Source organism: Erigeron canadensis, chromosome 2, assembly GCF_010389155.1.
Source record: "Erigeron canadensis isolate Cc75 chromosome 2, C_canadensis_v1, whole genome shotgun sequence".
Taxonomy (NCBI): Eukaryota; Viridiplantae; Streptophyta; class Magnoliopsida; order Asterales; family Asteraceae; genus Erigeron; species Erigeron canadensis.
The window spans coordinates 33,919,555-33,942,327 of NC_057762.1; the positions used below are offsets into that span (position 1 = coordinate 33,919,555).

At 34.4% G+C, this 22,773-nt stretch overlaps 4 protein-coding genes across 5 annotated transcripts; 3 read left to right on the forward strand and 1 right to left on the reverse strand.

Moving 5' to 3' along the window:
• Positions 1-1,861: 1,861 nt before the first annotated feature.
• On the reverse strand, positions 1,862-3,014 carry LOC122589799 (LOB domain-containing protein 36-like). Its single transcript, XM_043762122.1, has one exon. It carries the CDS (start codon positions 3,012-3,014, stop codon positions 2,025-2,027), a length of 990 nt encoding a protein of 329 aa, XP_043618057.1. The 3' UTR covers positions 1,862-2,024.
• A 4,900-nt stretch (positions 3,015-7,914) lies between these two features.
• On the forward strand, positions 7,915-11,537 carry LOC122588490 (50S ribosomal protein L25). Its single transcript, XM_043760621.1, has 3 exons — positions 7,915-8,329; positions 8,644-8,773; positions 11,075-11,537. Exons 1-3 carry the CDS (start codon positions 7,985-7,987, stop codon positions 11,296-11,298), a joined length of 699 nt encoding a protein of 232 aa, XP_043616556.1. The 5' UTR covers positions 7,915-7,984; the 3' UTR covers positions 11,299-11,537.
• Positions 11,538-11,906: 369 nt separating this feature from the next.
• Positions 11,907-15,053, forward strand: LOC122588137 (mitogen-activated protein kinase kinase kinase 5). The gene is given in 11 exon segments (XM_043760271.1): positions 11,907-12,241; positions 12,804-12,986; positions 13,061-13,118; positions 13,121-13,156; positions 13,245-13,307; positions 13,386-13,549; positions 13,700-13,775; positions 13,924-13,983; positions 14,074-14,199; positions 14,285-14,443; positions 14,737-15,053. Coding segments are annotated over 11 exon segments (1,272 nt in total). The 3' UTR covers positions 14,749-15,053.
• A 3,154-nt stretch (positions 15,054-18,207) lies between these two features.
• Positions 18,208-22,608, forward strand: LOC122589903 (peptidyl-prolyl cis-trans isomerase CYP40-like). Of its 2 annotated transcripts, none has more exons than XM_043762234.1 (10): positions 18,208-18,516; positions 19,329-19,829; positions 20,103-20,190; positions 20,299-20,351; positions 20,644-20,748; positions 21,679-21,754; positions 21,946-21,983; positions 22,089-22,155; positions 22,238-22,331; positions 22,414-22,608. In XM_043762234.1, exons 1-8 carry the CDS (start codon positions 18,346-18,348, stop codon positions 22,140-22,142), a joined length of 1,086 nt encoding a protein of 361 aa, XP_043618169.1. In that variant the 5' UTR covers positions 18,208-18,345; the 3' UTR covers positions 22,143-22,155; positions 22,238-22,331; positions 22,414-22,608. The 2 variants fall into 2 exon arrangements, with proteins under 2 accessions (XP_043618169.1, XP_043618168.1); XM_043762233.1 differs by having other exon boundaries at positions 22,251-22,331.
• The last annotated feature ends 165 nt before the right edge of the window (positions 22,609-22,773 follow it).

Genomic DNA, 22,773 nt, shown 5'->3' on the forward strand with positions numbered 1-22,773 from the left:
GTTCTGAATAAGTTGTTCTTATAAACACTGAGTGTCTTAAAGAGAGTCCTGGGTTATGTGATGCTGATGTGGCAGTGAAGAAGCTGGAGGACAGTCATCCTTATAAGCACAGGCCTAACAATCCAACCCAACGGAAGCTTATTTTTCTTTCAAATTTAAAAGCTAAATGGAAGATTAAGGGCCAAACGTAAACACCATAAAATTTGAAGCTGGCAAAGAGAAATTAATAGCTCTAAATGTGCTGAACAATGGTAGCTAGCCCCTTGTGACATTGTCACTTAACATGATGCTGCAACAATTACACCGCCTTATATATCTCGTAACTCGCCTTGCCATTTTACTATCATCAAACATGACTGATATTGCTTGCTGACTTACCGTTAGAGGACTAGAAAGCAATATGGATTGATAATATATGATAAATGAATTAATATATACATGGTTGATCCTCAACTACGTAAACATTAGCCCTCGTTATTGTTTAATTGTAGTGCACCTTGATTCATAAATTTGCACACGACATTCTTGGAAATTTTCTGATTAATGTACATCATCACTTTGTCGTTGGACTAAAGAGGGAACAAGACGGGGTAGTCTAAAAGCAAGAACAATCAAAGTCTCATGACTTAATCAACACAAACACTGAAACAATCATCTGTAATTAACCCAATAAAGTTATTGTTGGTCCTATTATGAACATTATTTAAGAATTAAGAAGATACTCTATTAAGAGACTGTGTTACTGTTATAACACATTACAAATTTCTTATCAACTAGAAAATAATCCTCAAATCGATCTTATATGTTCTAAAGCATATACATGGATAACATTATACGTACCTGAATACATATCATGTAACGTCCATATCATACTTTAATTTATTAAAGTATCTGTAACTTAAGTTGTTAATGAAGAGATGAAAAGGCAATCTAGCTAAGTGTCATAAATTAAGTATTTTCTACTTATTACCGACATGAACAAGTAGAGCTCTCTCCTGCCTGCCTGCCCATCTTTAAACTTTTTGTGTGTTTGAAGAAAATAAATTAAAGAAAACTTTGAATTGATTGTTGAAACCAAAGCTAAAAAAGTCTTAATACACTATGCACGTTATCTTTTTTTTTTTTTTTTTTTTTTTTTCCCTTCTCAAATCCCTATGAATTTGATGCAACTAGTCAAAATCTTAATGTCCAAATCATGTGTAATACTCACCACTTACCAAATTGCATATAAAAAAGTACCCGTAACAGTAGACCATTGGTCTAAGTCAAACCTAGCTTCTTCATTGAATATGCACGTTTGGATGCCCAACAACAATCAAAATCGAGATTAAGAAAGAATTACGAGGATGAAATTCTTTTCTATAATACAAGAATGAACATGCAGACATGGCAAAATTTAATTCTAATCTTCCTTTCTATGTGAACACATAAATGTATTTAAAATAAAATGAAAATGTACCTCGCATCACAAGGCATAAAAGCACGATGTAATTATTACTAAAATTTATTTACTCTAATTATTTTGGTGAAAGGAAATAACAGATTAAAAGAGACGCTCATTGGTAAATTATACCACAATATATAAACGTACAGAAAATGTTGCCCATATAATCACGTACACCTAATTACAATTATGCAATAGCATCATCTCAAGGCATTTTAAGGTCAATCTTATACAATTCTTGACATGGGGACAATAATTCCTCGATAAAGACTGACTTTGGATTTTCATCAACTTTTTCGCATATATATATAATAATAATAAAGCAAAATCATGACATACCCAGGAATGAGTCAAAATCTTTACTCTGCAAAAACCAAATCTCTTCATATGAATCTTTCAAGAAAATACATTCTACTATATTCCAAAAAAGCTAAAATATGAATAGCTCAAATTGAATCGTGTGTGCAACTGTTTAAAAAGTTAATGCATTTATGAATATATCAAGAAATGAAAATGCCTAATTGTTGGTACTTCGAATCTATGAAAGAATATTTGCTCCAAGCATATCCAATTTTTGTCATCAGCTCGACGGACCAATGCTCCTGTCCTCCTGACTAATATCTCCATTATGTTGCTGTGGCTGCTGCGGTTGTTGTGGCTGTAGCATTGGCTGAGCTTGTTGTTGTAGCAAGAGTTGGTGTTGTAACAGCTGTTCTTCATGCGGTTGCTGCTGTTGGATTTGATACATATTGTTACTGTCATCATATGAACCACCCAATGCTAAAGAGGGAGACATGGGTCCTGGGCCAGTCAAATGAGTGAACCCACTAGCAGTCACTTGCCCAGATGGTCCAGCACCATCAAAACCTCTATTAAACCTCATTAAATCAATTGACTGTTGCTGCTCAAGTTGTTGTTGTTGCTCTAGTTGCTGTTGATGCAGTTGTTGCTGATGTTGCAGTTGTTGTTGTTGTTGTTGTTGCTCAAGGTTCCTTAAAAACTCTTGTTCTCTAGCAGCTTCAACGGCCAGTTGCTGTTGCTGAACCTCATATAGCCTCTGATGATGCTGAGCATTTTGGGAAGTTCCGGGTCCTTGAAGGGTCAATATGGGCTGCACATTAGAAGGCGTCCCAGGTCCAACCGGGCCAATTGGTCCTACTAGCCCCTGCTGTATATTCATATTCTGATATTGTGACATAAACCCTGGACTCAAAGTAGGCAGCATAGCAGACGGTCCCACATAAGTAGCCAATTCTTGTTTTGCAGAATGCAAATCCGTCTGGATTTGCTTCAACCTCTGCTGTAAAATCGAGATATAACCAACACAGCCATAAACTGGGTCCTTCAACCGTGCCTCAGCCTCATACGCTAAAGAATTAACAGCGTCTTCTCTTTGGGCAGCTGGAAGTTCATTGAGAATTTTAGTCACATTGCTAGCTCCAAACACTTTGTGCACATTCGCGAACTTTTGAGGATGGTCTGGTGGAAAGTAAGGCGCAAACACACATTCTTGTGTACATTTACGCCGTAAAAACTTACAAGCAGCACAAGGTGAACTCGATGAAGACATTTTTCTCTATATTTACCTTCACAATGACATAAAATTCCGATTATTGCTCAACAACTTGCACATTTTACGCATAAAATATAAAAACCTGTACAGTACCCAAAATTAAGTGCCAAAAAGAAGCATAATCTCTCAACAATCATAACATTATTATAGACTGATCAAGTCTCGAAACATAAACGAACGCGTATAATATGCATGTGATTATTATTAGTATATTATATTGTAGTAGAATGGAATAAATGAGATCATGATAGATACATTTAATATAGATATAAATACATATATACAGATAGATAGATACAGAAACGTAGAAAAGAATCTAAGAAAAGCATTAAAAATGTGGCTTTCAGCAAAATGGTTCATTTACCGATTCTAAAGAAGGTGCTGCGCCCCCAGCCCCCCTTATTAAAATCCTTTATTTATTTCATCGAAACCGACAATGGTAAGTCAATATTAGAATTTTAATTAATTACTCCTAATTGTTATCATATGTGTATCATCATGTAAGTAGTAGTATTTATATTCATTTAATTATTAATGATATAATAATTAATAAAAAATTTAGCATGGTGATATAACAAAATGCTGCGTACACACAAACAAAATGATTATTGAAAGTAAATTATTGAGTAAATTATAGTAATAAAGAATTTCATTTTCACACTGTACATCAACTTCTAATATATTATATATGCAAGAAGAAGAAGAAGAAGCATATATATAGGATAAACAAATAGATTAATTAATTCCTAGATCCGATTTTATTCATAAAATATAAATAAACAAACTGCTACAAAAATGGAAAAAGAATAATAAAAAAAAACGAAAAAATCTCACCTATTTTACGTTGTTCTGTGATTGATTTCCTTCCAAAACAATCTCCTAATCACCTGCAAAACAATATATACATACACATATATGCGCCGATTATGTATATGTATATTGTACATTTGTACGAAATAAATAAAAGATGGCGAATTTTATATAATATATGTATGTACCTGATCTGAAAATAGTATTTTAATTAGGATCTCAAAATAAAAGCTAATAAAATGGTGAAGAAACATCGACAAATACACGGAGTGTGTAGTGAAGAAAAAGATATGAAGGATGAAATTTAAGAAAGTATAAACGACGTCGTCGCCATGAGAGCGTGTGTGTGTGATGAATGGGTAAAAAGAATGAATGAAGGAAGGAATGAATGGGGGGCGGGGTGTGAATGTGTGTGAGCGTGTGTGGGATGTGTATTTTACAGCTTAATTTTGAGATTTGGAGATCAGTGTGAGATTGTTTTGACCGTCTGATTTTAAAATTCGGAGTGGTTTGTTACACAAATCTTTGGAGATATATATACATTTACATATAGACTCCTTACTATGTATATTTATATTTATTTATGAATGTATGTATAGGTGTGTGTATATATGGAGAGAGATAGAGGCATGAAGAAATATGAATTCTGCAACCATGGTTTGAATGGTCTCTCTCTTCTGAGTTACCTCTTTGTCCCTAATACCAACTATTATGTCATCTTTTTTTTTAATGTGTATATATATCTAAAAAATAATATCTCTACACCACCAGATTTTGACTATACACCACCAAATATGTTATATAACATTATACCGTACAACACTTAAAAACACATTTGGTGGTATACGATCAAAAACATGTGGTGTACAAATCATCAACCATATCTAAAAAGAGTTTTTACTTATTCATCTTTTTTTTATATTTTTTATATTCAAATGTATGCGGTAATCTTTAATTACATTAGCATTTATAAACTTCTCCACGGTAATCTACGTTGTCGGCTCAAGCTTTTTCAAGACATTAAACAACATTGATTTTGGGGTCTGGCTTACTAAAATATTGAAAAAAAAATATTAATCATTAAAATCAGATTTACAAATTAATTAGCATTAATAACAATAAATATAAAAAAGAATTACAAAAGGCAAGCAGTGAACCTAGTGGCACGGACGCCACTGGTGGTGGTAGACATGCTGACGTGGTAGTACCGCCGCTAGTTCGTAATTTGTTGTGCATTGTAGTCTATAAAACACTAATATCTAGCTTACAAATTTAAAGTTTAATTAAATTATTAAGCATTTAAGCCTAATATATAAAATTGGGGGCTTTGTATTTTGGGAGCCTTAGGCTCATGTCTAACCCATAGTAATAGTTAAGCTGGCAGTGGTCATAGCTAGCCAATGGGTTAAAAACCCCAGCGGCATTCCGAACTCCTGCAATGATGTTTGGATCCAGGGAGACTAGGGTTCGAGTCTGAGCAAACGTCGTGCCTTCTGTAAGGGTTAAATTGACGAGTTTTCCCTTCCATGTGGTCCCTAATTTTGTGGATCAGTCGCTAATGACTGCCTGCCCGTATAGATGTAACGGCTAGCTGTCACGTGATACGAACGTTAAAAAAAAAAACTTAGCTAGGTTCAAACTTGAAACTTCCCCTAAAGAACTTTAAGATGTTAATCACTAGACTACTTTACTACTTTAGAGGTATGAGTCGAATCCACAAACGAGTGAAAAAAAACGGTTTACATCGTTATCCCTATTCAGGTTACCTAATGCAAACAAGTTTTTCTTTTAATCAATTGTACATGAACTAATTGGGATATCCCGTGCCTATATCCAAATCTTTCTTTGACCACCACTATGATCAGTAGATCATACGAGTAACTAGCTAGATTTTGAACCTAAAATCTTTTATGACCCAAGTTTTTCTTTTTCTTTTTCATGGTAAATATGTTTGTTAACAACTACTTGTATATTATTTTTAAGGTAGTTTTTTTTCTTTCCAAGATCACATAGATAAATATATAATTTGGCATATAACGTAAAACCACTAGATATTCTTTGTTTTTATTTCTTATCTTTAATCCTTAATATAATTTAATTTTAGTCACTAACATTTTTGATTTTCAAAGAACTAGATGTGTGCCCGCGCGTTGCAACGATACCATTTAAAAAACGATAGTTAAGTGTGGTGATGATAGATATGCAAGGCGATGGTCGTGGTGTCGGTGATGATGGACACTGTCACACTGGAAAGTGATAGTATGAAAGAAAGGGAGACAAAGAAGTTGTGTGAAGTGAACGTGTGTTATTTATTTTACGGTTAGGGGTAATTTAGAGATATTGTAAAAAGTGCTTAAAGTCTTAAACCTTATTCTCTTTATAAGGGTTTATAGATATCCAAAAATAGCATACAAAAGAATACTAAATCAATGGTTATCAGTAGGGGTGTTCATTATTTGGTTTCACCCGGAAAACTGCCCAATCCAATTAGATTTGGGTTAACTGGGATTGGGTTATTTGGATTTGATTGGTTAATTGGTTATAACCGAATAAAAGTATCGGGTATTGGATTGGTTTTGGGTAAAAAAATAAAATTTGGGGCCCAAACCGAAACCCGATAAGTTAATATTGATGAACTTGGTTATATATATCGCATAGTCAAAATGCAAGTATTCTAGAATAATTATAGTATGATATCATGAAGACAACACCATCACAATATTTATGTAGTTAATTTACTTAAGATATGTTACAAATTTAGTTCTAATTTACTATCCATGATAAGTCGTTATATATATTTAGTTTAATTTTTGAATCATTTTACATTTTCGGATTTATTGGGCCCCAATCCATTTAAACCGAATGTTTTTTGGGTGGTTTGGATCGGGTGTATACATTTTTGGATTGGGTATTGGTTGGTTAAATTTTTATTTAAGACCCAATTAAACCAAACCGACTAACCTTATTAAACCGAAAACCCGACCGTTTAAACACCCCTAGTTATTAGGTCCGTCCCAACGGCATGTCTTCAACTCGTCACATGTTATTCTTCCAGTGACATTGATGTTAGCGGTGTTTCTTTAGAGCTTGTCACCAAATTTCGTCCTTGTGGTGACACAATGAAGATGAGTATTGTGGGCATAAATTTGTCTTGTATACTTTTAATATATGTTTTAGTTTTAATTTTGTGGGGAAGTATTTTTGGGAAATAATATAATAGTAAGAGGAAGAGGTAAGAAAGAAGTAAGGAAAATGTGGTGTTGGCAGATGCGTGTCATGAGACGATGAAATGAAGAAGAAGTGATGTGGCGCTGATGTGGTAATGAAGAAGAGGTGAATAATATGTCACTGTTGGGAAAAGACTTATAAACTCATGTAATCGAATAGCATGATAATCAAATTAAATCTTAAAACCTCGGATCATCATTTTAATTTAACAGATACTATCAATTCCAGCATCAACTAAATATCATGATTTCAATAAACTGTATCGTCTCATATCAAAACATAGTATCAATCACATTATCATCTATAGTAGAAAATATTGCCATTAAAAGAATGTGTTGTATGGTTCGAGTTGAAACGTATATATTTAAAATTATTTACGTTAATTTAAAGACGTCTTAGAAAGTCGGATAAACGACGGGTTAAGTTTACCCTCAGATGTATATGACTTAGCCGGGACCATTTTTAAGTTACATTTAGCATGATTCAAATCTAAAACTTCAAAAAAAAAAAAATTCAAGAGCATGTTCGATTATTAAGCTATCCGGGAGGTTGTCAAACACGTTTCAAAAAATTTTATGCTGAAGTAGAGGTGACCAAAAAACCGTTTTCTGAAAAACCGAAACCGAGCCCGGTCAAAACCGAGATTTCGGAACCCGCTTTTAATCCCGTTGACCAACCCGGTTTGGGTGTGATCTGGTCGGAACCGCCTTTTGGGGACGACTAAGTCACTTGGCCCAATGCATAAGTCCAATTTGCGAGACGTATATATTCATGACTTTTAAGAGAGCCCAATAAGTACTTGGATTAGAAAACATCAAGCCCATTCTTCATAAAAAATGATTTCTTTCAGTGTGTTAATTTTCACTCGCTCTTTGTTTCGATCACCTTGAGCTCAAAATATTTCCACAGACAGACCACTAAAATAAAAAATGTCGAAATGGTGGCGCACCGCCGTAACCACCCTAAACAAAGCATCAAAGTCGTACCACACAATACAAGCAATCCCAAGAGAAATAACCGGACACCGAGTTTCCATCAAAGATAGAGCCCAAGGTCGTATCCCCGCCGTCGTTTTCTCACAACCTGACACCGGTGGTAATCCGGCGAGGTCTGTTTCAAGAAAACACTTACTCACTACTGAAAAAAAACAGATTCAAGCTATTCTTAACTCCGTCGACCTTCCTTTTTTCTGTTCCACCACTTTCCCGTTACAGATCCGGGCCGGGTCGGGTTCTTCTACTTTACTTGAATCCGGAAATGTTCTTCCTATTAAGGCGAGTGTGGTTTTATTTTTTAGAGTTTATTTAGTGTGAAAAAAATGTATGTTTGTTTTTGAAATAGTTTTTGCATATAAGGTGTTCGATGAAATGCCAAGTAGGATAAATGTACTAATTATAGCTTTCCCCCCTCTAGATTTATAGATTTTTGATATTTCATATCTTGGTATATCATATAGCTGAAATAACATAGATTAGTTTCATTTTTTGGCTGAGGTGATGATGATTTTGGTTACGGTAATGCTGATTATTGATCGACGTTTTTTTCCGTTAGTGTCAAAATAATTAAGTGGAATTATGTGATGGTGTAGGTGCATAGAGACCCAGAGACAGGAAAGCTGTTAAATTTAGTGTTTGTTTGGGCGGATGAAGGAACGGAGCTGCAGGTTGATGTGCCCGTTGTTTTCAAAGGTGAAGATGTTTGCCCTGGTATCAAGAAAGGTTTGTATTCTTTTTGTTTATTCTGTTTATCTCATTGTTTATTACTGTTTGTCACTTTGCCATGTATTGAACTTGAGTATGTTTTGCTACAAACAGGTCATGCGTTTATATAAGATATCCACCAATCATTTTTAGCATTGATGTATATTTTATGCTAGAATCTTGGGAGCATAGGCTGGGTATGGTTTTCTTTTTCTGGCAATGGGCTGTGTAGCTGTAGGAAAGTGAGGTGTTGTCTTGAAAAAAACTTCATAGAGAAAAGAACCTGTTTTTCAATTTTATATACGAACCTATGAAATTAAAACCGTGTTTTATAGTTTTTGACTACCTTTGTATCATGTTTTTTAAACTACAAAACGATAAAATTTGAACACATTTTTGAAATTTCACTGGCTTCTTAGAGGTTAGAGATAGGTAACATTTTTTGTTTTCTAGAAATATAGAGAAAATTCTTCTCTACCTAATTGCACCCTAAATTGCGGGATCTTCTCCTCTTGCATAAAAAAAATATGAAATATGGTAACCCAACCAAAGGTCATTACTTGCTAGGAATCATGAGACCTAACATATTTGCTATTTAAATTTGGATGAAACAGAAGGCTGAAAACGGTTGAGACCCAACCATAAACATTACAATTAGCATAGGAGTCATGTTTAGGGATGCGCAAAAAAACCCGAAAAACTCAAAAACCTGTACCAAAGCGGACAGAAAACCGGTATCTATGGGGATTCAGTTCTGGGACTTTGGGACATAATCGGTTTTGGTACCATACGGTTCGGTGATACCGAATTTTTATCAAAGAAAATTGATTACTCGTACTATGGTATGTGTTGAAGTTTTGAATATATGCTGTGAAAATGGAATTTCAGTAAAGACATTGGTTGACTTTCATGTATAGGTAGAATATTCAGAAGGGAACTTCCTACATTCTGAGTAAAATATTCAGAAGGGAACTTTCAGTAAAGACATTGGTTGACTTTCATGTATAAGTTTATAAGCCAACACTTTTGTATATTAAACTCTTCATCAGCTTTATTACTTGAAAGTGTGGATACCATTCATTCTAGATTTGGACCTCAGTAAAAATAAAACATGATTATAGATGAATGCACCGGAAAACAAACCAATAAAAGAAGGTTGTCAAGAAAATAGTAAAAGCCTACAGAAAATACAACAATAACCGTACACAATCTCTACCAAAGCGTGTTATGTTGTTGCTGTATGTATTACAAACACCAATAGCTGGCTAAGTTTTGGTATTTAAGCGGTACAGCCTGAAAAACCGGTACCTTGATACCGGTCTTGACCGAAAATTTCGATATTGGGTTCTTGGTTTTGCGCAAGTTCAACCTGACGATACAATTCCGGTAACGATCTCATTCCTTTATAGACTTGCAATAAAAATAACAAATATATGATACAAAAATGTTAAGAGGCATCACACAAAGAGAAGTAAAATAATAGTATCAAAATGGTATTTGGACCTTTTGAGTGTGACGGGAAAGCTTTTCTTTTAGAAATTTGTAAGTGTTCCAATTTTTTTTTTTTTTTTTTTTTGGGGGGGTAGGGGGGGGGGGGGGGTTGAGGAGATTTTGAATGTTAGGAATCAGATTGCACAGCGGAAGTAATCAAGCAACAATATCAAGGAACACCATAATATAACGTGGTTTCTCACACAGCGTGTGTAAACTAATCCACGACTGCAACTAGGGACATTTATTATTGCTCAGTACAAAAATTGGAATGCATAGGCTACAATATATATATATATATATATATATATATATATATATATATATATATATAGATAACAGTCTAGGTTGTGAACAAGGAAACCTAATATGAGTCCGTAAAAACTTAGCTAAAACTGGCCCTATGCTATTAAATAAGCCCAAGGCCTTCACAAACCCGACATTGAGGGCCTGAAACAGATGTTAAAACATCAAACTAGTCACATTACAAACCCCTTCAAAGGACATGCCATTAGGCCAAAGCATGTCGGGACTGCATTTAATATGTATGAAACCGAGCACTTATCCCCCTGCGCTAACATGTTTGGTAGTTTCTTTTTAACTCATTAATGGAGCGTTTTGATATGCCTTTCGAAAGTACTCATGTGATATCAAGTACTTAAATTTGTATTATCGGCTGTTATACAACAGGTTGTAGGGGATAATGTTTGGTATTATAAAGTTGTGCATCTCTAGCTGCTTTTGGTAAGGGTTTTGTAAGTTTATGTTAATAGCACAAAGAAAATCCAATCTCATAATCGTCTCATCTATCCTTTTGTGAGAAAACAGGTGGTTTTTTGAACAAGATAAGAACTAGTTTGAAGTACAAATGCCCATCAGAGCACATTCCTCAGAAGATTGAAGTTGACATTAGCAACTTGGATATTGAAGATAAGGTGTTCATGAATGATGTAAAGGTCCATCCATCTTTAAAGCTTCTAAGCAAAAATGAAAATTTGCCCGTTTGCAAAATCGTTGCAGCTAAGGTTGATTACTCGATGTTTGAACAGTAGGTGCTTTATGTGATTCAGAAAATTTCAAATTGCCAGCATGGTCTGGGTTTCTGAAAAGTTAGTTGCATGTAATGTTGCCTTATCTCGAGAGATTTTGTGCAATAAATTTGAAATACTTTCCTAGCAATTAATAGAGATGGTAGGACTGGTTCTCTCATTTTGTATCAATGGTATTTTATTAACTATTTTCCTGGGGAAGATGAAAAGTTATAAGATGTGATAGAAATTGAAAAGAAAAACTTGGGCCAAACCCAACCCGCCACACCTTTTCTTATTTGCTCTACATTGAATCCAAATTTATTTGACTTGGTCAAACATGTTTATTTCGCCATCTCTATACATTCTATGTGTTGACATTGAAGTTGTACGACAAAGGCCTCTTAGATTGAATTTTGACTCATATTCTTAAAAAGTCGTTGTTTGACTTTGTCTAAAATGATTGATAACTGGTTACCTCCCAGGTCATATGCAAAAAGACAAGACAACTAGACAAGCACAACTGTAAGTTTTTAAAAGACATAAAAAACACACACTACATTGTTGTATATTCTTATATACACATGACTTTCTCAAAACCTTAAATATATTATTCACTTGAAAATATTGCGATGCATTGGTCTGAAAGCTCATGTTCTCCTTCTTCATCATCATCCGAAAAGTTCACTAACAATAAGATCCATTCTCCAAAACGGCTTTCATGTGGTCGTAGGTTCAACTATGGAACATTTCAGCTTACTCACCCTGCATATAGCCGGAAGCTAAAACACATCATTAATGATGATGACTCATTGATTTCCACCAGCACCGCACATCCCCTGCCTCTTCCTAACTTAACGATTACACTCAAACGTGATGTCACATTGCGGGATGCCTCTAAGAAAGCTGGTGAAAAGGGAATAATGTCACACACCACTAATCACAGTGATAGGAAAAGGTCTCAAAGGTAAAGCCAAGTCATTTACTTGTTTCATATATATTTCTTATTGAATTGATTATCAAGTTAGATTTGTATCAAAAGAAGATAAATAGGTAAAATGGATCAGGTTTTCCAAATTAAAATTACCCGGAGAAGGCGAGTCTTTTTGACTCAGATGTACGGAGCCTAACCAAAGTATCCTGCGACCGTTTTTCCCTAGTCACCTCCAAGATTGTACCTAGCTGGATTGAAACCTATACCTTATGTAAAAAGGTCCAGGATGTTAGCCACTAGGCCACTTGGATATGTCAAAGAAGCTAATATGCTTTGTTTGGATTTGCAATAGTTAGTATTGTGTAGTCCAATCTTCGTGTTACTCAACTTAAAAAATATTTAAATGATGTATAACCTGCTTTGTTTCAAAATTCCATTCTAATATCCTGTTGTGTGAAATAGGATGGTTACTTAATTTACAAAAGAGTACATTACTCGAATTGTATTTGTGGTTGTTTAGAATTCACGGCCTCTTGATTGATAGGTCACCTCAATAACCAAATATAGTGAATGGTCTTTTTCCTTTAATGAACAGCGACGCTAAAGCTAATGTGGCTACATGTCACCCCTTACCTCGCCCTCCAAGAGTTGTTTCCTCACCACCTTATATTAACTGTAAACCTGATTCAATGCCAAGTTTACCAGCAAAAGGACAATGGAAAAAAGGAAAGCTGATAGGTTGTGGGACATTTGGAAGTGTTTTTGTTGGTTCAAACAGGTTTGTAAATTCCATATATTAGATATATTTTCGTATGTGGTGCCAAATACTAATACTATTACAACATATGATAGAGTGACCGGAGCTTTATGCGCCATGAAAGAAGTTGAGTTATTATCAGAGGATACAAAATGTGCAGATCGTCAGATCGTATAAAACAGCTACAACAGGTTCAGTTTACCAAAGTTGCAAAATGTAGATTATTAGATTTGATTAACTATAAATTAACTTTTATTTATAATTGTGATTTCATTTCAGGAAATAAATGTGCTAAGTCAGCTTAAACATCCAAACATAGTTGAGTATTATGGTAGTGAAATAGTAAGTGACTTTCTAACTCCAATCATTATGCCTGTCAATGATGAACCAAACTTGGACTTAAGAGTGATCCAAATGCAGGTTGAGGACCGGTTTTACATATACCTGGAGTATGTCCATCCTGGTTCAATCAATAAGTATGCTCGCGATCATTGTGGAGGAATGACAGAGTCTATTGTACGTAGCTTTACACGTCATATTGTCTCTGGGCTCGCCTATTTGCATAGCACAAAGACAATTCATCGGTAATATATAGTTGAATAGTTGGATTATTAATTAAATTTAGGAGCAACTTTTATATGTAAGCTTACATATAATATATGAACCATCTAGTTATATTATTATCAGTGATTTAGGATCTTTGGTTGTCCTCTGAAAGTCATTACATTTTGCAGGGACATCAAAGGGGCTAATTTGCTCGTTGATGCAAACGGGGTTGTCAAGCTTGCTGACTTTGGAATGGCTAAACACGTAAGTTTTATGCATATGAAACCTTATGTTTAGTCGGCTTAAGCCCAAAACTGAAGTTGTAGTAAATAAAGAAGTTATCACCCAACCCAATTTTAAGTCACACCTTAATTCAGATTTGGTTTATCGAACTTTGATTTGGTTTACACAGCTTAATGCACAAGCTTGCCATTTGTCTCTAAAAGGAAGTCCTTATTGGATGGCCCCTGAGGTAATTAATCCGATTTTTGTTATATGACTTGAAATTTTGGTTTCCATATGAGCAAAAAACAATCTTCCTAAGAAACTGTATCGTTTGCAGCTCTTACAGTATGAGACGCAAAAAGATGCCAGTCCAGATCTTGCTTTGGCTGTCGATATATGGAGTCTAGGCTGTACGATTATTGAAATGATTAACGGGAGACCTCCTTGGAGCGAGTATGAAGGGGTATGCAACAACTCATGATGTTAAGTTTGCAAATCTGCTATTAAGAAACTTTTTTTCAATTCGTCTGTTTACTTTTACATTGCAGCCTGCGGCAATGTTCAAGGTCATAAAGGAGACTCCACCGATACCTGAAACAATGTCTCCGGAAGGCAAAGATTTCTTGCGTTGTTGCTTTATCAGGAGCCCTGCAAAAAGGCCAAGCGCTAACACTTTACTCGAACATAAGTTCTTGAACTTAAACCAGGTTGATGTTTTATCTTGCAGCAATTTACTTTAGTACTCAGACCGAGTTGGGAAAAAAAAGCCCCTGACCCATAATGAATTTAAATACATTATCAAATTTTTTTTTTTATAAATGACGACTAACTTTATACTATTTTCACAAAAAAATTTGTGCCCCAAAAGAAAAATGGGGGGTCGTGTTTGTCCCTCCCTAGGGAGTAGGGCCTTCCATGGCAGACCTTCGTGTTCAGTGTTTCGACTAACGTTGTGATATTTAGCATGTCTTATAACATCTCCATCCTTGTATTGCTACAGGATAAAGTATAAAATCGTATTTTGCCAGCATCTAGGGATCGATCACATGTCATGAGAGGAAACTGCTCACCATGCAAGTTTTGCGCAAGAGAATTTGTCGAATAAAAAGAATAACTAATTTCTGATAGGGGTTTGCACATCAAAGAGGGACGACATAACCCACATCGATGAATTGAAAATTTGCGTGAGCATAAACCACTTACTTCCATCAACAAATCTCATTTCACATCTAAATTTTTTTAACCTTTTTGTATCCAACGAAAGCATATATGTAATCTTCATCATAAGGTCGCTTTATTACTTTTTATTTTATTTTCTCACACAATCGTAGATCAAGTTTTTTTTTTTATCTAACAGACTGTTCTAGAAAAAGAAAAAAAGTTAAGCTTGAGAAATTCTATCCAAATTTATTTATTTTTGACTTTTTTACGTGTGACACCATTTCTTTCTTATTTCATATCTTAAAAACCATCACTAATAACTATACCTTGTCTCACTTATTCTTTAATTATTTTATTATTTCTTTTAAAAGCTAGTTATCAAGTAATTGGAATCATTATCTCTATAAATAAAGATAAGAGTTTGATCCTCATGTATAACAAAACCGAAAGGTTTGTTTTGATAAAACTAGAAGTGTGTTAGTTATACTTGCTTGCATGATGTATAAACAAAACAACAATTAAAAAAACTAATAAAAAGAAACACCACTTTTTTCTCACATTTTCTCATGAGGATATATTCTATGTATCTTAGCAAACACATCAAGAAAAAAGTCATGCCAATGCTAGATATAAGAAAACGATGAGATATACCCCCCAAAAAACATGTAGGGAATGGTATAAGTTTTCTGTTTTCTCAATTGAACCATTATGTTTTTCTCTATGTATTATCTTTTGCTTTCCCACGTGGTCCTATTTAGGAAAACTCAAGATGACTTTCGTGATGACAATACATGAGTACATGACCCATCTACCTAATTGAAAGAATTTGAGGTAAAAACTGAATGACCCATATAGCATTTATGTTAGATTTCAAATTTTGCCTGTCGGAGGTCATGACCAATGAAAACATATTGTGAGACTAAGATTAGTTTAGTGGAATTTGAGAGTTTAGTGAAAGGATTAAGATTGGTGTTGCTAGGCGGCATAATTTTAGTTTGTTTCATAGGTTGTTTAACACCTGTTATCTTTCTTGGGTCCATCGGGCCTCATAACTTTTTTAGTTAATTCTTATTTATATGTATGTATGCATGCAGTGGCGGAGCTAGCAGGGGGCTAGCCGGTGCTCAGCCCCTGCCAACCGACCAGTCTTTCCCTTTACAAGTTTCATACTTTCAAAGATTTTGCCTATGAAGCCACCCCCAATCTCCATATCTAGGTGAACCAAATAAGTTTTTTCCGGTGGGATTTAAACTATATGATCTTTATAATGATTGAAATATGTTTTATGCTATATTTAGATTAATTGCAGATTAAAGAAAAAAAGATGGGGCGAGGTCTTCAATGGAAGTAATGGGATGGGGAAGATGATAAATACAGTAACATACACAACTTTTTAATTTTTTATAAATTTATCTCTAATGAGTTTGTATAAAAACCCCCTATAGATTCATTTAATATCTATATTAGTCCCTAACTTCAGATATTGACAATAACTATCTTCAAAATAGTATTATTATATCACTTTTGTTACTTTGTAAATTTAACTATTATGAGTACTTTACTAGTATTTTGAAAAAAATTCGGATGATTAAAAGTTTTTTATTCGATAGATAAAAATTATTAAAATGAAAATGAATACATAAATCGACATATATAACTAACACTCAATAAAACTAAAAACTAGTCATACAACGTGTGTGGCTCACTTCATTTTATTTATATGAGAATAACTTTATTTAATCAACTTTAAAGTTTATTCAAGCCTACCTCAAAACATTGACAGTACACATTTTTGAGATTTTAATTGGCATTATATTCTAGACTGTGAGAGTGGAATGCTAACCATGTAATCAAGCTAGATTCCAATAAGTAAGTTGGGACTTAATGATCTTTAGCCAATTTCAAACTCCTACAAATAGTAAATTTTGGGGCATATTTTTGATTATCCTTGCTAAAGCATCGAAAAGTTAAAAACGGATACCGTCTTTCTAATGTTTGAGTAGTATGTTTGTCGTTGCCGAGCCTCCCTAACATAAATTTCTGGCATCGCCTTTGTATGCATGGTTGTTTTTATACCACATGTTCTTTTTTTGCAACAGACTATGTTTATTATGTTTTTTACGTTTTTATGTTGTCTAATATGTTCAATGTGGTTTCTATTTTATATGTATTGTTGAACTTGTGTTAAAATATGTTAGGTCGCATGTTTGTTATTCTTTCCTTTTTTTAATGTAGTCAGGTGATACTATGGTTACTACACTTTTTACAACCCCCTATTTTTTTTAGAACGACACTATATATATTAATAAAAGATATTGTATCTTTAGCAAAGCACTAGATGCCGAAACAAAAGTTACAATTACAATGTCTAGAAAGACAACACGCAACATATTCCTAGACACGTCTCGGGGCTTGAACTGTGGGGAATGCAAAAAGGATCAAAAAACTCATGTCAATTATGGAGCATGACATGAGAAAAATCCTCACTCGCATAGGCCGAGCAATCACTTTTCACTCTGTAGTGTTTTTTTGATACAAACCCATATAAGCCCCAAGGAACACGATCTAAAAAACCACCATCAAGAGACATGGCTAAAGAAAGAGAAGCAGGTTTTGAAATCACTCGTCTCACGATACACAAACCTATTGACATCTATTGGTGACCCACAAATGAGATTGGGAGAAAAAAAAGTCAAATAAGAATTCCATCCTTTGATGTCTCGTTAAAAAACAAGAATGTTGCAGTAATTCCTATTAAGGAAACTATGTATATTAGTTAATTATATTCTTATCCATCGATCAAGTTATGTCTTAGTTTTAGTATTATTTCCATATTCATGTATTGTATATTGGCTATATAAAGCCCTTCATTGTATCATTAATATTAAGAACAATTCACATCACAATAATTCCAAACGACCCACATAATGTAAAATATGATGGCCTCAATATGCAACTTCTTAGACAACTCCCGCATTTGGGGATTGGATCTTGTCGTTGTAACTAATTTATTGAATTGAAAATATTTTTGGTATCAAAATTAAATAGTTAAAAAACCAGTCCATATATATAGGCCTAGTATAATGAGGAGACGGGACATGTGATAGGGTAGGCCCAAACTACCCGACAATCCGTATCACAGAATTGGGTCCAGTCCAGTACCACCCGTCCATCCACACGAATGTCTTTTCATTTTCCGCCTTTTTTCTCTCAACCATCCGATCACTTCACCAAACTCAAATCCAACCGTCCATCTCCATCTATAAACCAACATCCTTCTGTTCTGTCACACATCAGTTAAACAGTGTGTGATTAAAAAAATAAAAAAGTTTTCAAACAAATAGCAGGGAGGCGGAAACAGAACAGAGAGGTTTTTCTCTCTCTTTTTTTTTAGGGTTTTTGATAGTTAGTGTGTGCGCGTGTGAAATAGACAAAATAAAAATAAAAAATGGCGAATCCGAGATGTTATATGGATGTAAGTATAGGTGGTGAAATGGAAGGGAGGTTGGTTATTGAATTGTATAAAGATGTTGTCCCGAAAACTGCTGAGAATTTTAGGGCTCTTTGTACTGGTGAAAAAGGGATTGGTCCTAATACTGGTGTTCCTCTTCATCTCAAGGTTTCTCTTATGTTTATTTATTATACTCTCTGCTTTTTTTGATATTTATACATATACCTATATATATACACACACACACATGCATCATACAAGTATGTGTGTATAGATGTATATGCATGACTTGTAAGTGTGAACTCTGAGATTAGGTCTATATAAGCATATGTGATTTGAAATTGGACTATGAACAGTTAGTTTTGAGCTTTTCTGCTTAGGAATTTTAGCTAGTTTTTTTTGCATGCGTGTTATATATTTTTTTTTTATGTGTATTTAGTAGCTAAATAAGATATAATCATATAATACAAAGTTCTGAGTGTGATGAGGTAGTGGTTGTGATTTATACAACTGGATCTCTTTGTTCCTATGTCTATAAATTGGGAAGTATTGACGTTTTAGGTGTAAGACGATAAGGCCTTTTACAGAGAGGAAACATTTATTATAGAAGTGATGCCATATGGTTGAATGTAGCTTTTGTCGCCCTGAGGTGAACTTTTGAGTAGGTGAGGCTCTTAGGAAAGACAGTGCTCAACCAAAGTTAATGTAGGGAATTGCTTCAGATTGGTTCTCGTCGATCTTACATAGGTTGATTTGCAGTAGGAGTTTATATCTTCGTAACCTTTGGTGGTTTATTTTTATTTATACCTTCTCTGTTTTTTAGTTGCTTTAGGTTTTAGTTTTAGCCTACCTGTTCTGGTTAGATATAAATGTTATGTTCATGCAATGTGATTCATGTAGTACGTTTTCAGCAATCTTATTCTTGATGTTTAGGCAGCAGCATCAAATGGAATGAATATTGGCTGGTTTTCTTATTGCAGGGCTCTTGTTTTCATCGCGTTATTAAAGGTTTTATGATTCAAGGTGGTGACATATCTGCTCGAAATGGCACCGGAGGTGAATCAATTTATGGTTTGAAATTTGAAGATGAGAATTTTGAGTTGAAACATGAAAGGAAAGGAATGTTATCCATGGCCAATTCTGGTCCTAATACCAATGGATCACAGTTTTTCATCACTACAACTCGCACTCCTCATCTCGATGGGAAACATGTCGTGTTTGGCAGGGTAATCAAAGGAATGGGAGTAGTTCGTTCTGTTGAGCATACCATTACAGGAGAAAATGACTTGCCCACTCTAGATGTTATCATTGAAGATTGTGGGGAACTACCCGAAGGAGCAGATGATGGGGTCTGTGACTTTTTCAAAGACGGTGACACTTATCCTGATTGGCCACTCGATCTTGATGAAAAACATCAGGAAGTTTCTTGGTGGATGACTGCTGTAGATACCATCAAAGGCTATGGAAATGAACAGTTTAAGGTATGTGCATGCAAAACACTTTATGGGCCACTTACTATTACTTAAAATAGCAAATCTATGCTTGGAAATAGTTAAGTTAAGATGACTTCGAATTGCTTGGAAATAGTTAAGTTAAGATGACTTCGAATTGCTTTACAGAGTATGCATCTGGGACCATTCCTCTTGTGTAATTTATATGGAACAATCTGCTTTTTCTGCGAACTAATGTCTTTTTTTTTTAATAATAACCCCAACAACTAACTATTTTCTTTGTGATCATTATGCATTTTTCAGAAACAAGATTACAAAAGTGCTCTTAGAAAGTACCGCAAGGCTCTCCGTTACTTGGATGTGTGCTGGGAGAAGGAAGATATTGATGAAGGTGGATGTACCACTAGGAGAATTCTCTATAATCTGTTCGTTGGCCACCAAAACTGAATGGTTTGATGTGTTTCTTTGTGATCTGACACTGCTGTTTTGTAATTTTCAGGGAAAACGGATTCTTTAAGGAAGACAAAGTCTCAGATATTTACTAACAGTTCTGTAAGTAGTCTTCTTTTCCATCTTTACTAATGTTCAGACATCTAATTGGATATCGCAAGGTCCTTATGTCAGTACCATCTGTATTGAAAAGTGTGTCATTTTCTCTATTGGTCAATGGCCGTATCTTGTATGTTTTGAATTCTTATCATGCTCAAGAAATTCTGATAGAAAAAATATGCTTTAACTTTTAAGCAGAAGCATGTCTTTCTTATGCCTTGTATATATGATTTAATGTTGAACCCTATTTCTGGTTTTTTGTACCATCTAACTGTTGCTAAACATTCTTTTTTAGGCCTGCAAATTGAAACTGGGAGACCTGAAAGGAGCATTATTGGATGCGGAATTTGCTCTTCGTGAAATTGATGATAACGTTAAAGCTTTGTATCGTCAAGGCCAGGTTAGCGACCCTATTTGTCTATTATTTTATTTCCCTCGATCCCTCATTCTGCAGTCATGTAGTCTTTGTTTTGGTAGTGTTAATAAGTGTTAGTTTAATATTTAGGTCTAGATTATAGGTAACTACAGAAATTTTATAATAACTCATAATCATAATAAGGATTAAAGAAAAACGATTTTTACTATTCTCATTCCAATATGTGGGTGACTAGGTCTACCTACAGGTTATCTTCTTTTTTTCTATATCTTCGGTGATGATCATTCTATGATCTGCTCCCCCCCAGATTGGTCTGTTGACTCCGTTCAGATAATTTTGAACTGTGTTACATCTTTCAGAAATGGGATAACTGTTTTATCCCCCTCCCCTGCTTTAGAGAATATGAAGATTTCGTTAACTATTGTTACTTTTCTTCATGTTTCACTCTTCACACTCACGGTAGGACATTAGCTATCTACATTCTTCTTCTTTGTTTCTTTTTATAAATAAATTATTGCATATAAACGGAACTCTTAAAGGTCTATATATTACATTTAAATAAAAAGCATTCTAAGTAAATAATATTGCATCTTAATCTACAAATGTTTTTTTAATGGTCAAGTTAATCCTTTGTGACGCTTGAATTGCTGCACTCATTCATTAGCCTTCTAGATTTCTTCAAAAACAAATTGTCTTTTTGATTTGGATATTATTGTTATTTTCATCTAAGTTCTAGTTTGAAATGAGTTTACAAAAGAAGTTAAATATCGACTGTTACTTGCCATGAAAGTGATATTGTTTTATCAAGCTTTGCCGCTATGGTGCTCTTTCTTTTTGTGCCTTACCTCATAATACTGAAGCAAAATTCATGTGCATTCTGATCTGGATCTTTGAAGTATTCAATTGACAGCTTATTGCAATGCTGATTCGTAATAAATTTATTTGTACATGTAGGCATGTATGGCACTCAACGACATTGATTCTGCAGTCGAAAGTTTCAAAAAAGCGCTGGTCTTGGAGCCAAATGACGGTAGGTTAAATTTATCTATTTGGCAAGCTTTTTTTGAATACCTCGTACACAGAATATCTTCAATGTTGACATAAGAACATTTTTACAAGTTAACAAGTCCTCCTATAATTATGATACAAAGAAATTGCCTCGTGGATAATCAAGGCTTTTGCTTGAAATCTTGTTTTGACGTTACTTGTTTGGTTACTTAGGCGGTATAAAGAAGGAACTAGCTGCCGCGAAAAAGAAGGTGAGTGGTATAGTTAAACGCACAGTTTTTTTTTAGGTTAGAAAATACATTGTGTGGGGATCACGAAAAGAAGGGAATGTTGCTTATTTTCGAATGTTGATGCAGATTGCTGATAGACGGGATCAAGAAAAGAAAGCATTTTCAAGGATGTTTCAGTAGACTAAGATTTAAGGTGAGAAGTTTTGCTCCAAAAAAGTCTGGAATAAAAATGAAGAATTCATCAAGTAAAATGTTTTTTTTAATCTTCTTGCAAACATGGATTTACAGGTTCACATTTGCACCAGTTATATTACGTAAACCTCAAGTTAGACTCATTGGCTAGAGCTTGTTATATTCAAGATACATCAGGTATTAGTCTAACTATGTGCAATTTGTTTGTGCTTAAAATTTGGCTATTTACTGATCTTTTTTTAAAAATAAAACTTTCCAGGCTTTGTTGGAGATATTGGAAGCAGCAGTAAGAACATAATGCCTGGTTAAATTTTGTTCCGGAACACTATTTTTTCTTGACAAGTGCAATATATGAGTTTAAATACGCTTATCGATGAATATGGGGTTTATTGAAATATGAAACATATTGTGTGCGAGATGACTTTATTTTGAGATAATGGATCGTTTTTGCGTAGCTTGTTTGATGCATTGCTGGCCTTTGTGATTTTCCTTAATTGCTAAGACTTGGTTTGGATGAAGCATATACCTCAAACTTCTAATAATTTTTTGAGCCATGTAGAGTGTTTCTCATGCATTCTACCTTAAGTTTTGTAAGGAAAAGAATGATGTTATCACTTTA

Coding starts and splice junctions, on each gene's coding strand:
- LOC122589799 (XM_043762122.1), bottom strand. CDS start 3,014: ATGTCTTCATCGAGTTCACCTTGTGCTGCTTGTAAGTTTTTACGGCGT.
- LOC122588490 (XM_043760621.1), top strand. CDS start 7,985: ATGTCGAAATGGTGGCGCACCGCCGTAACCACCCTAAACAAAGCATCA. Junction 8,330..8,643: donor GAAATGTTCTTCCTATTAAG/GCGAGTGTGGTT, acceptor GTGATGGTGTAG/GTGCATAGAGACCCAGAGAC. Junction 8,774..11,074: donor TTGCCCTGGTATCAAGAAAG/GTTTGTATTCTT, acceptor GTGAGAAAACAG/GTGGTTTTTTGAACAAGATA.
- LOC122589903 (XM_043762234.1), top strand. CDS start 18,346: ATGGCGAATCCGAGATGTTATATGGATGTAAGTATAGGTGGTGAAATG. Junction 20,352..20,643: donor AGATATTTACTAACAGTTCT/GTAAGTAGTCTT, acceptor ATTCTTTTTTAG/GCCTGCAAATTGAAACTGGG. Junction 20,749..21,678: donor CTTTGTATCGTCAAGGCCAG/GTTAGCGACCCT, acceptor TTGTACATGTAG/GCATGTATGGCACTCAACGA.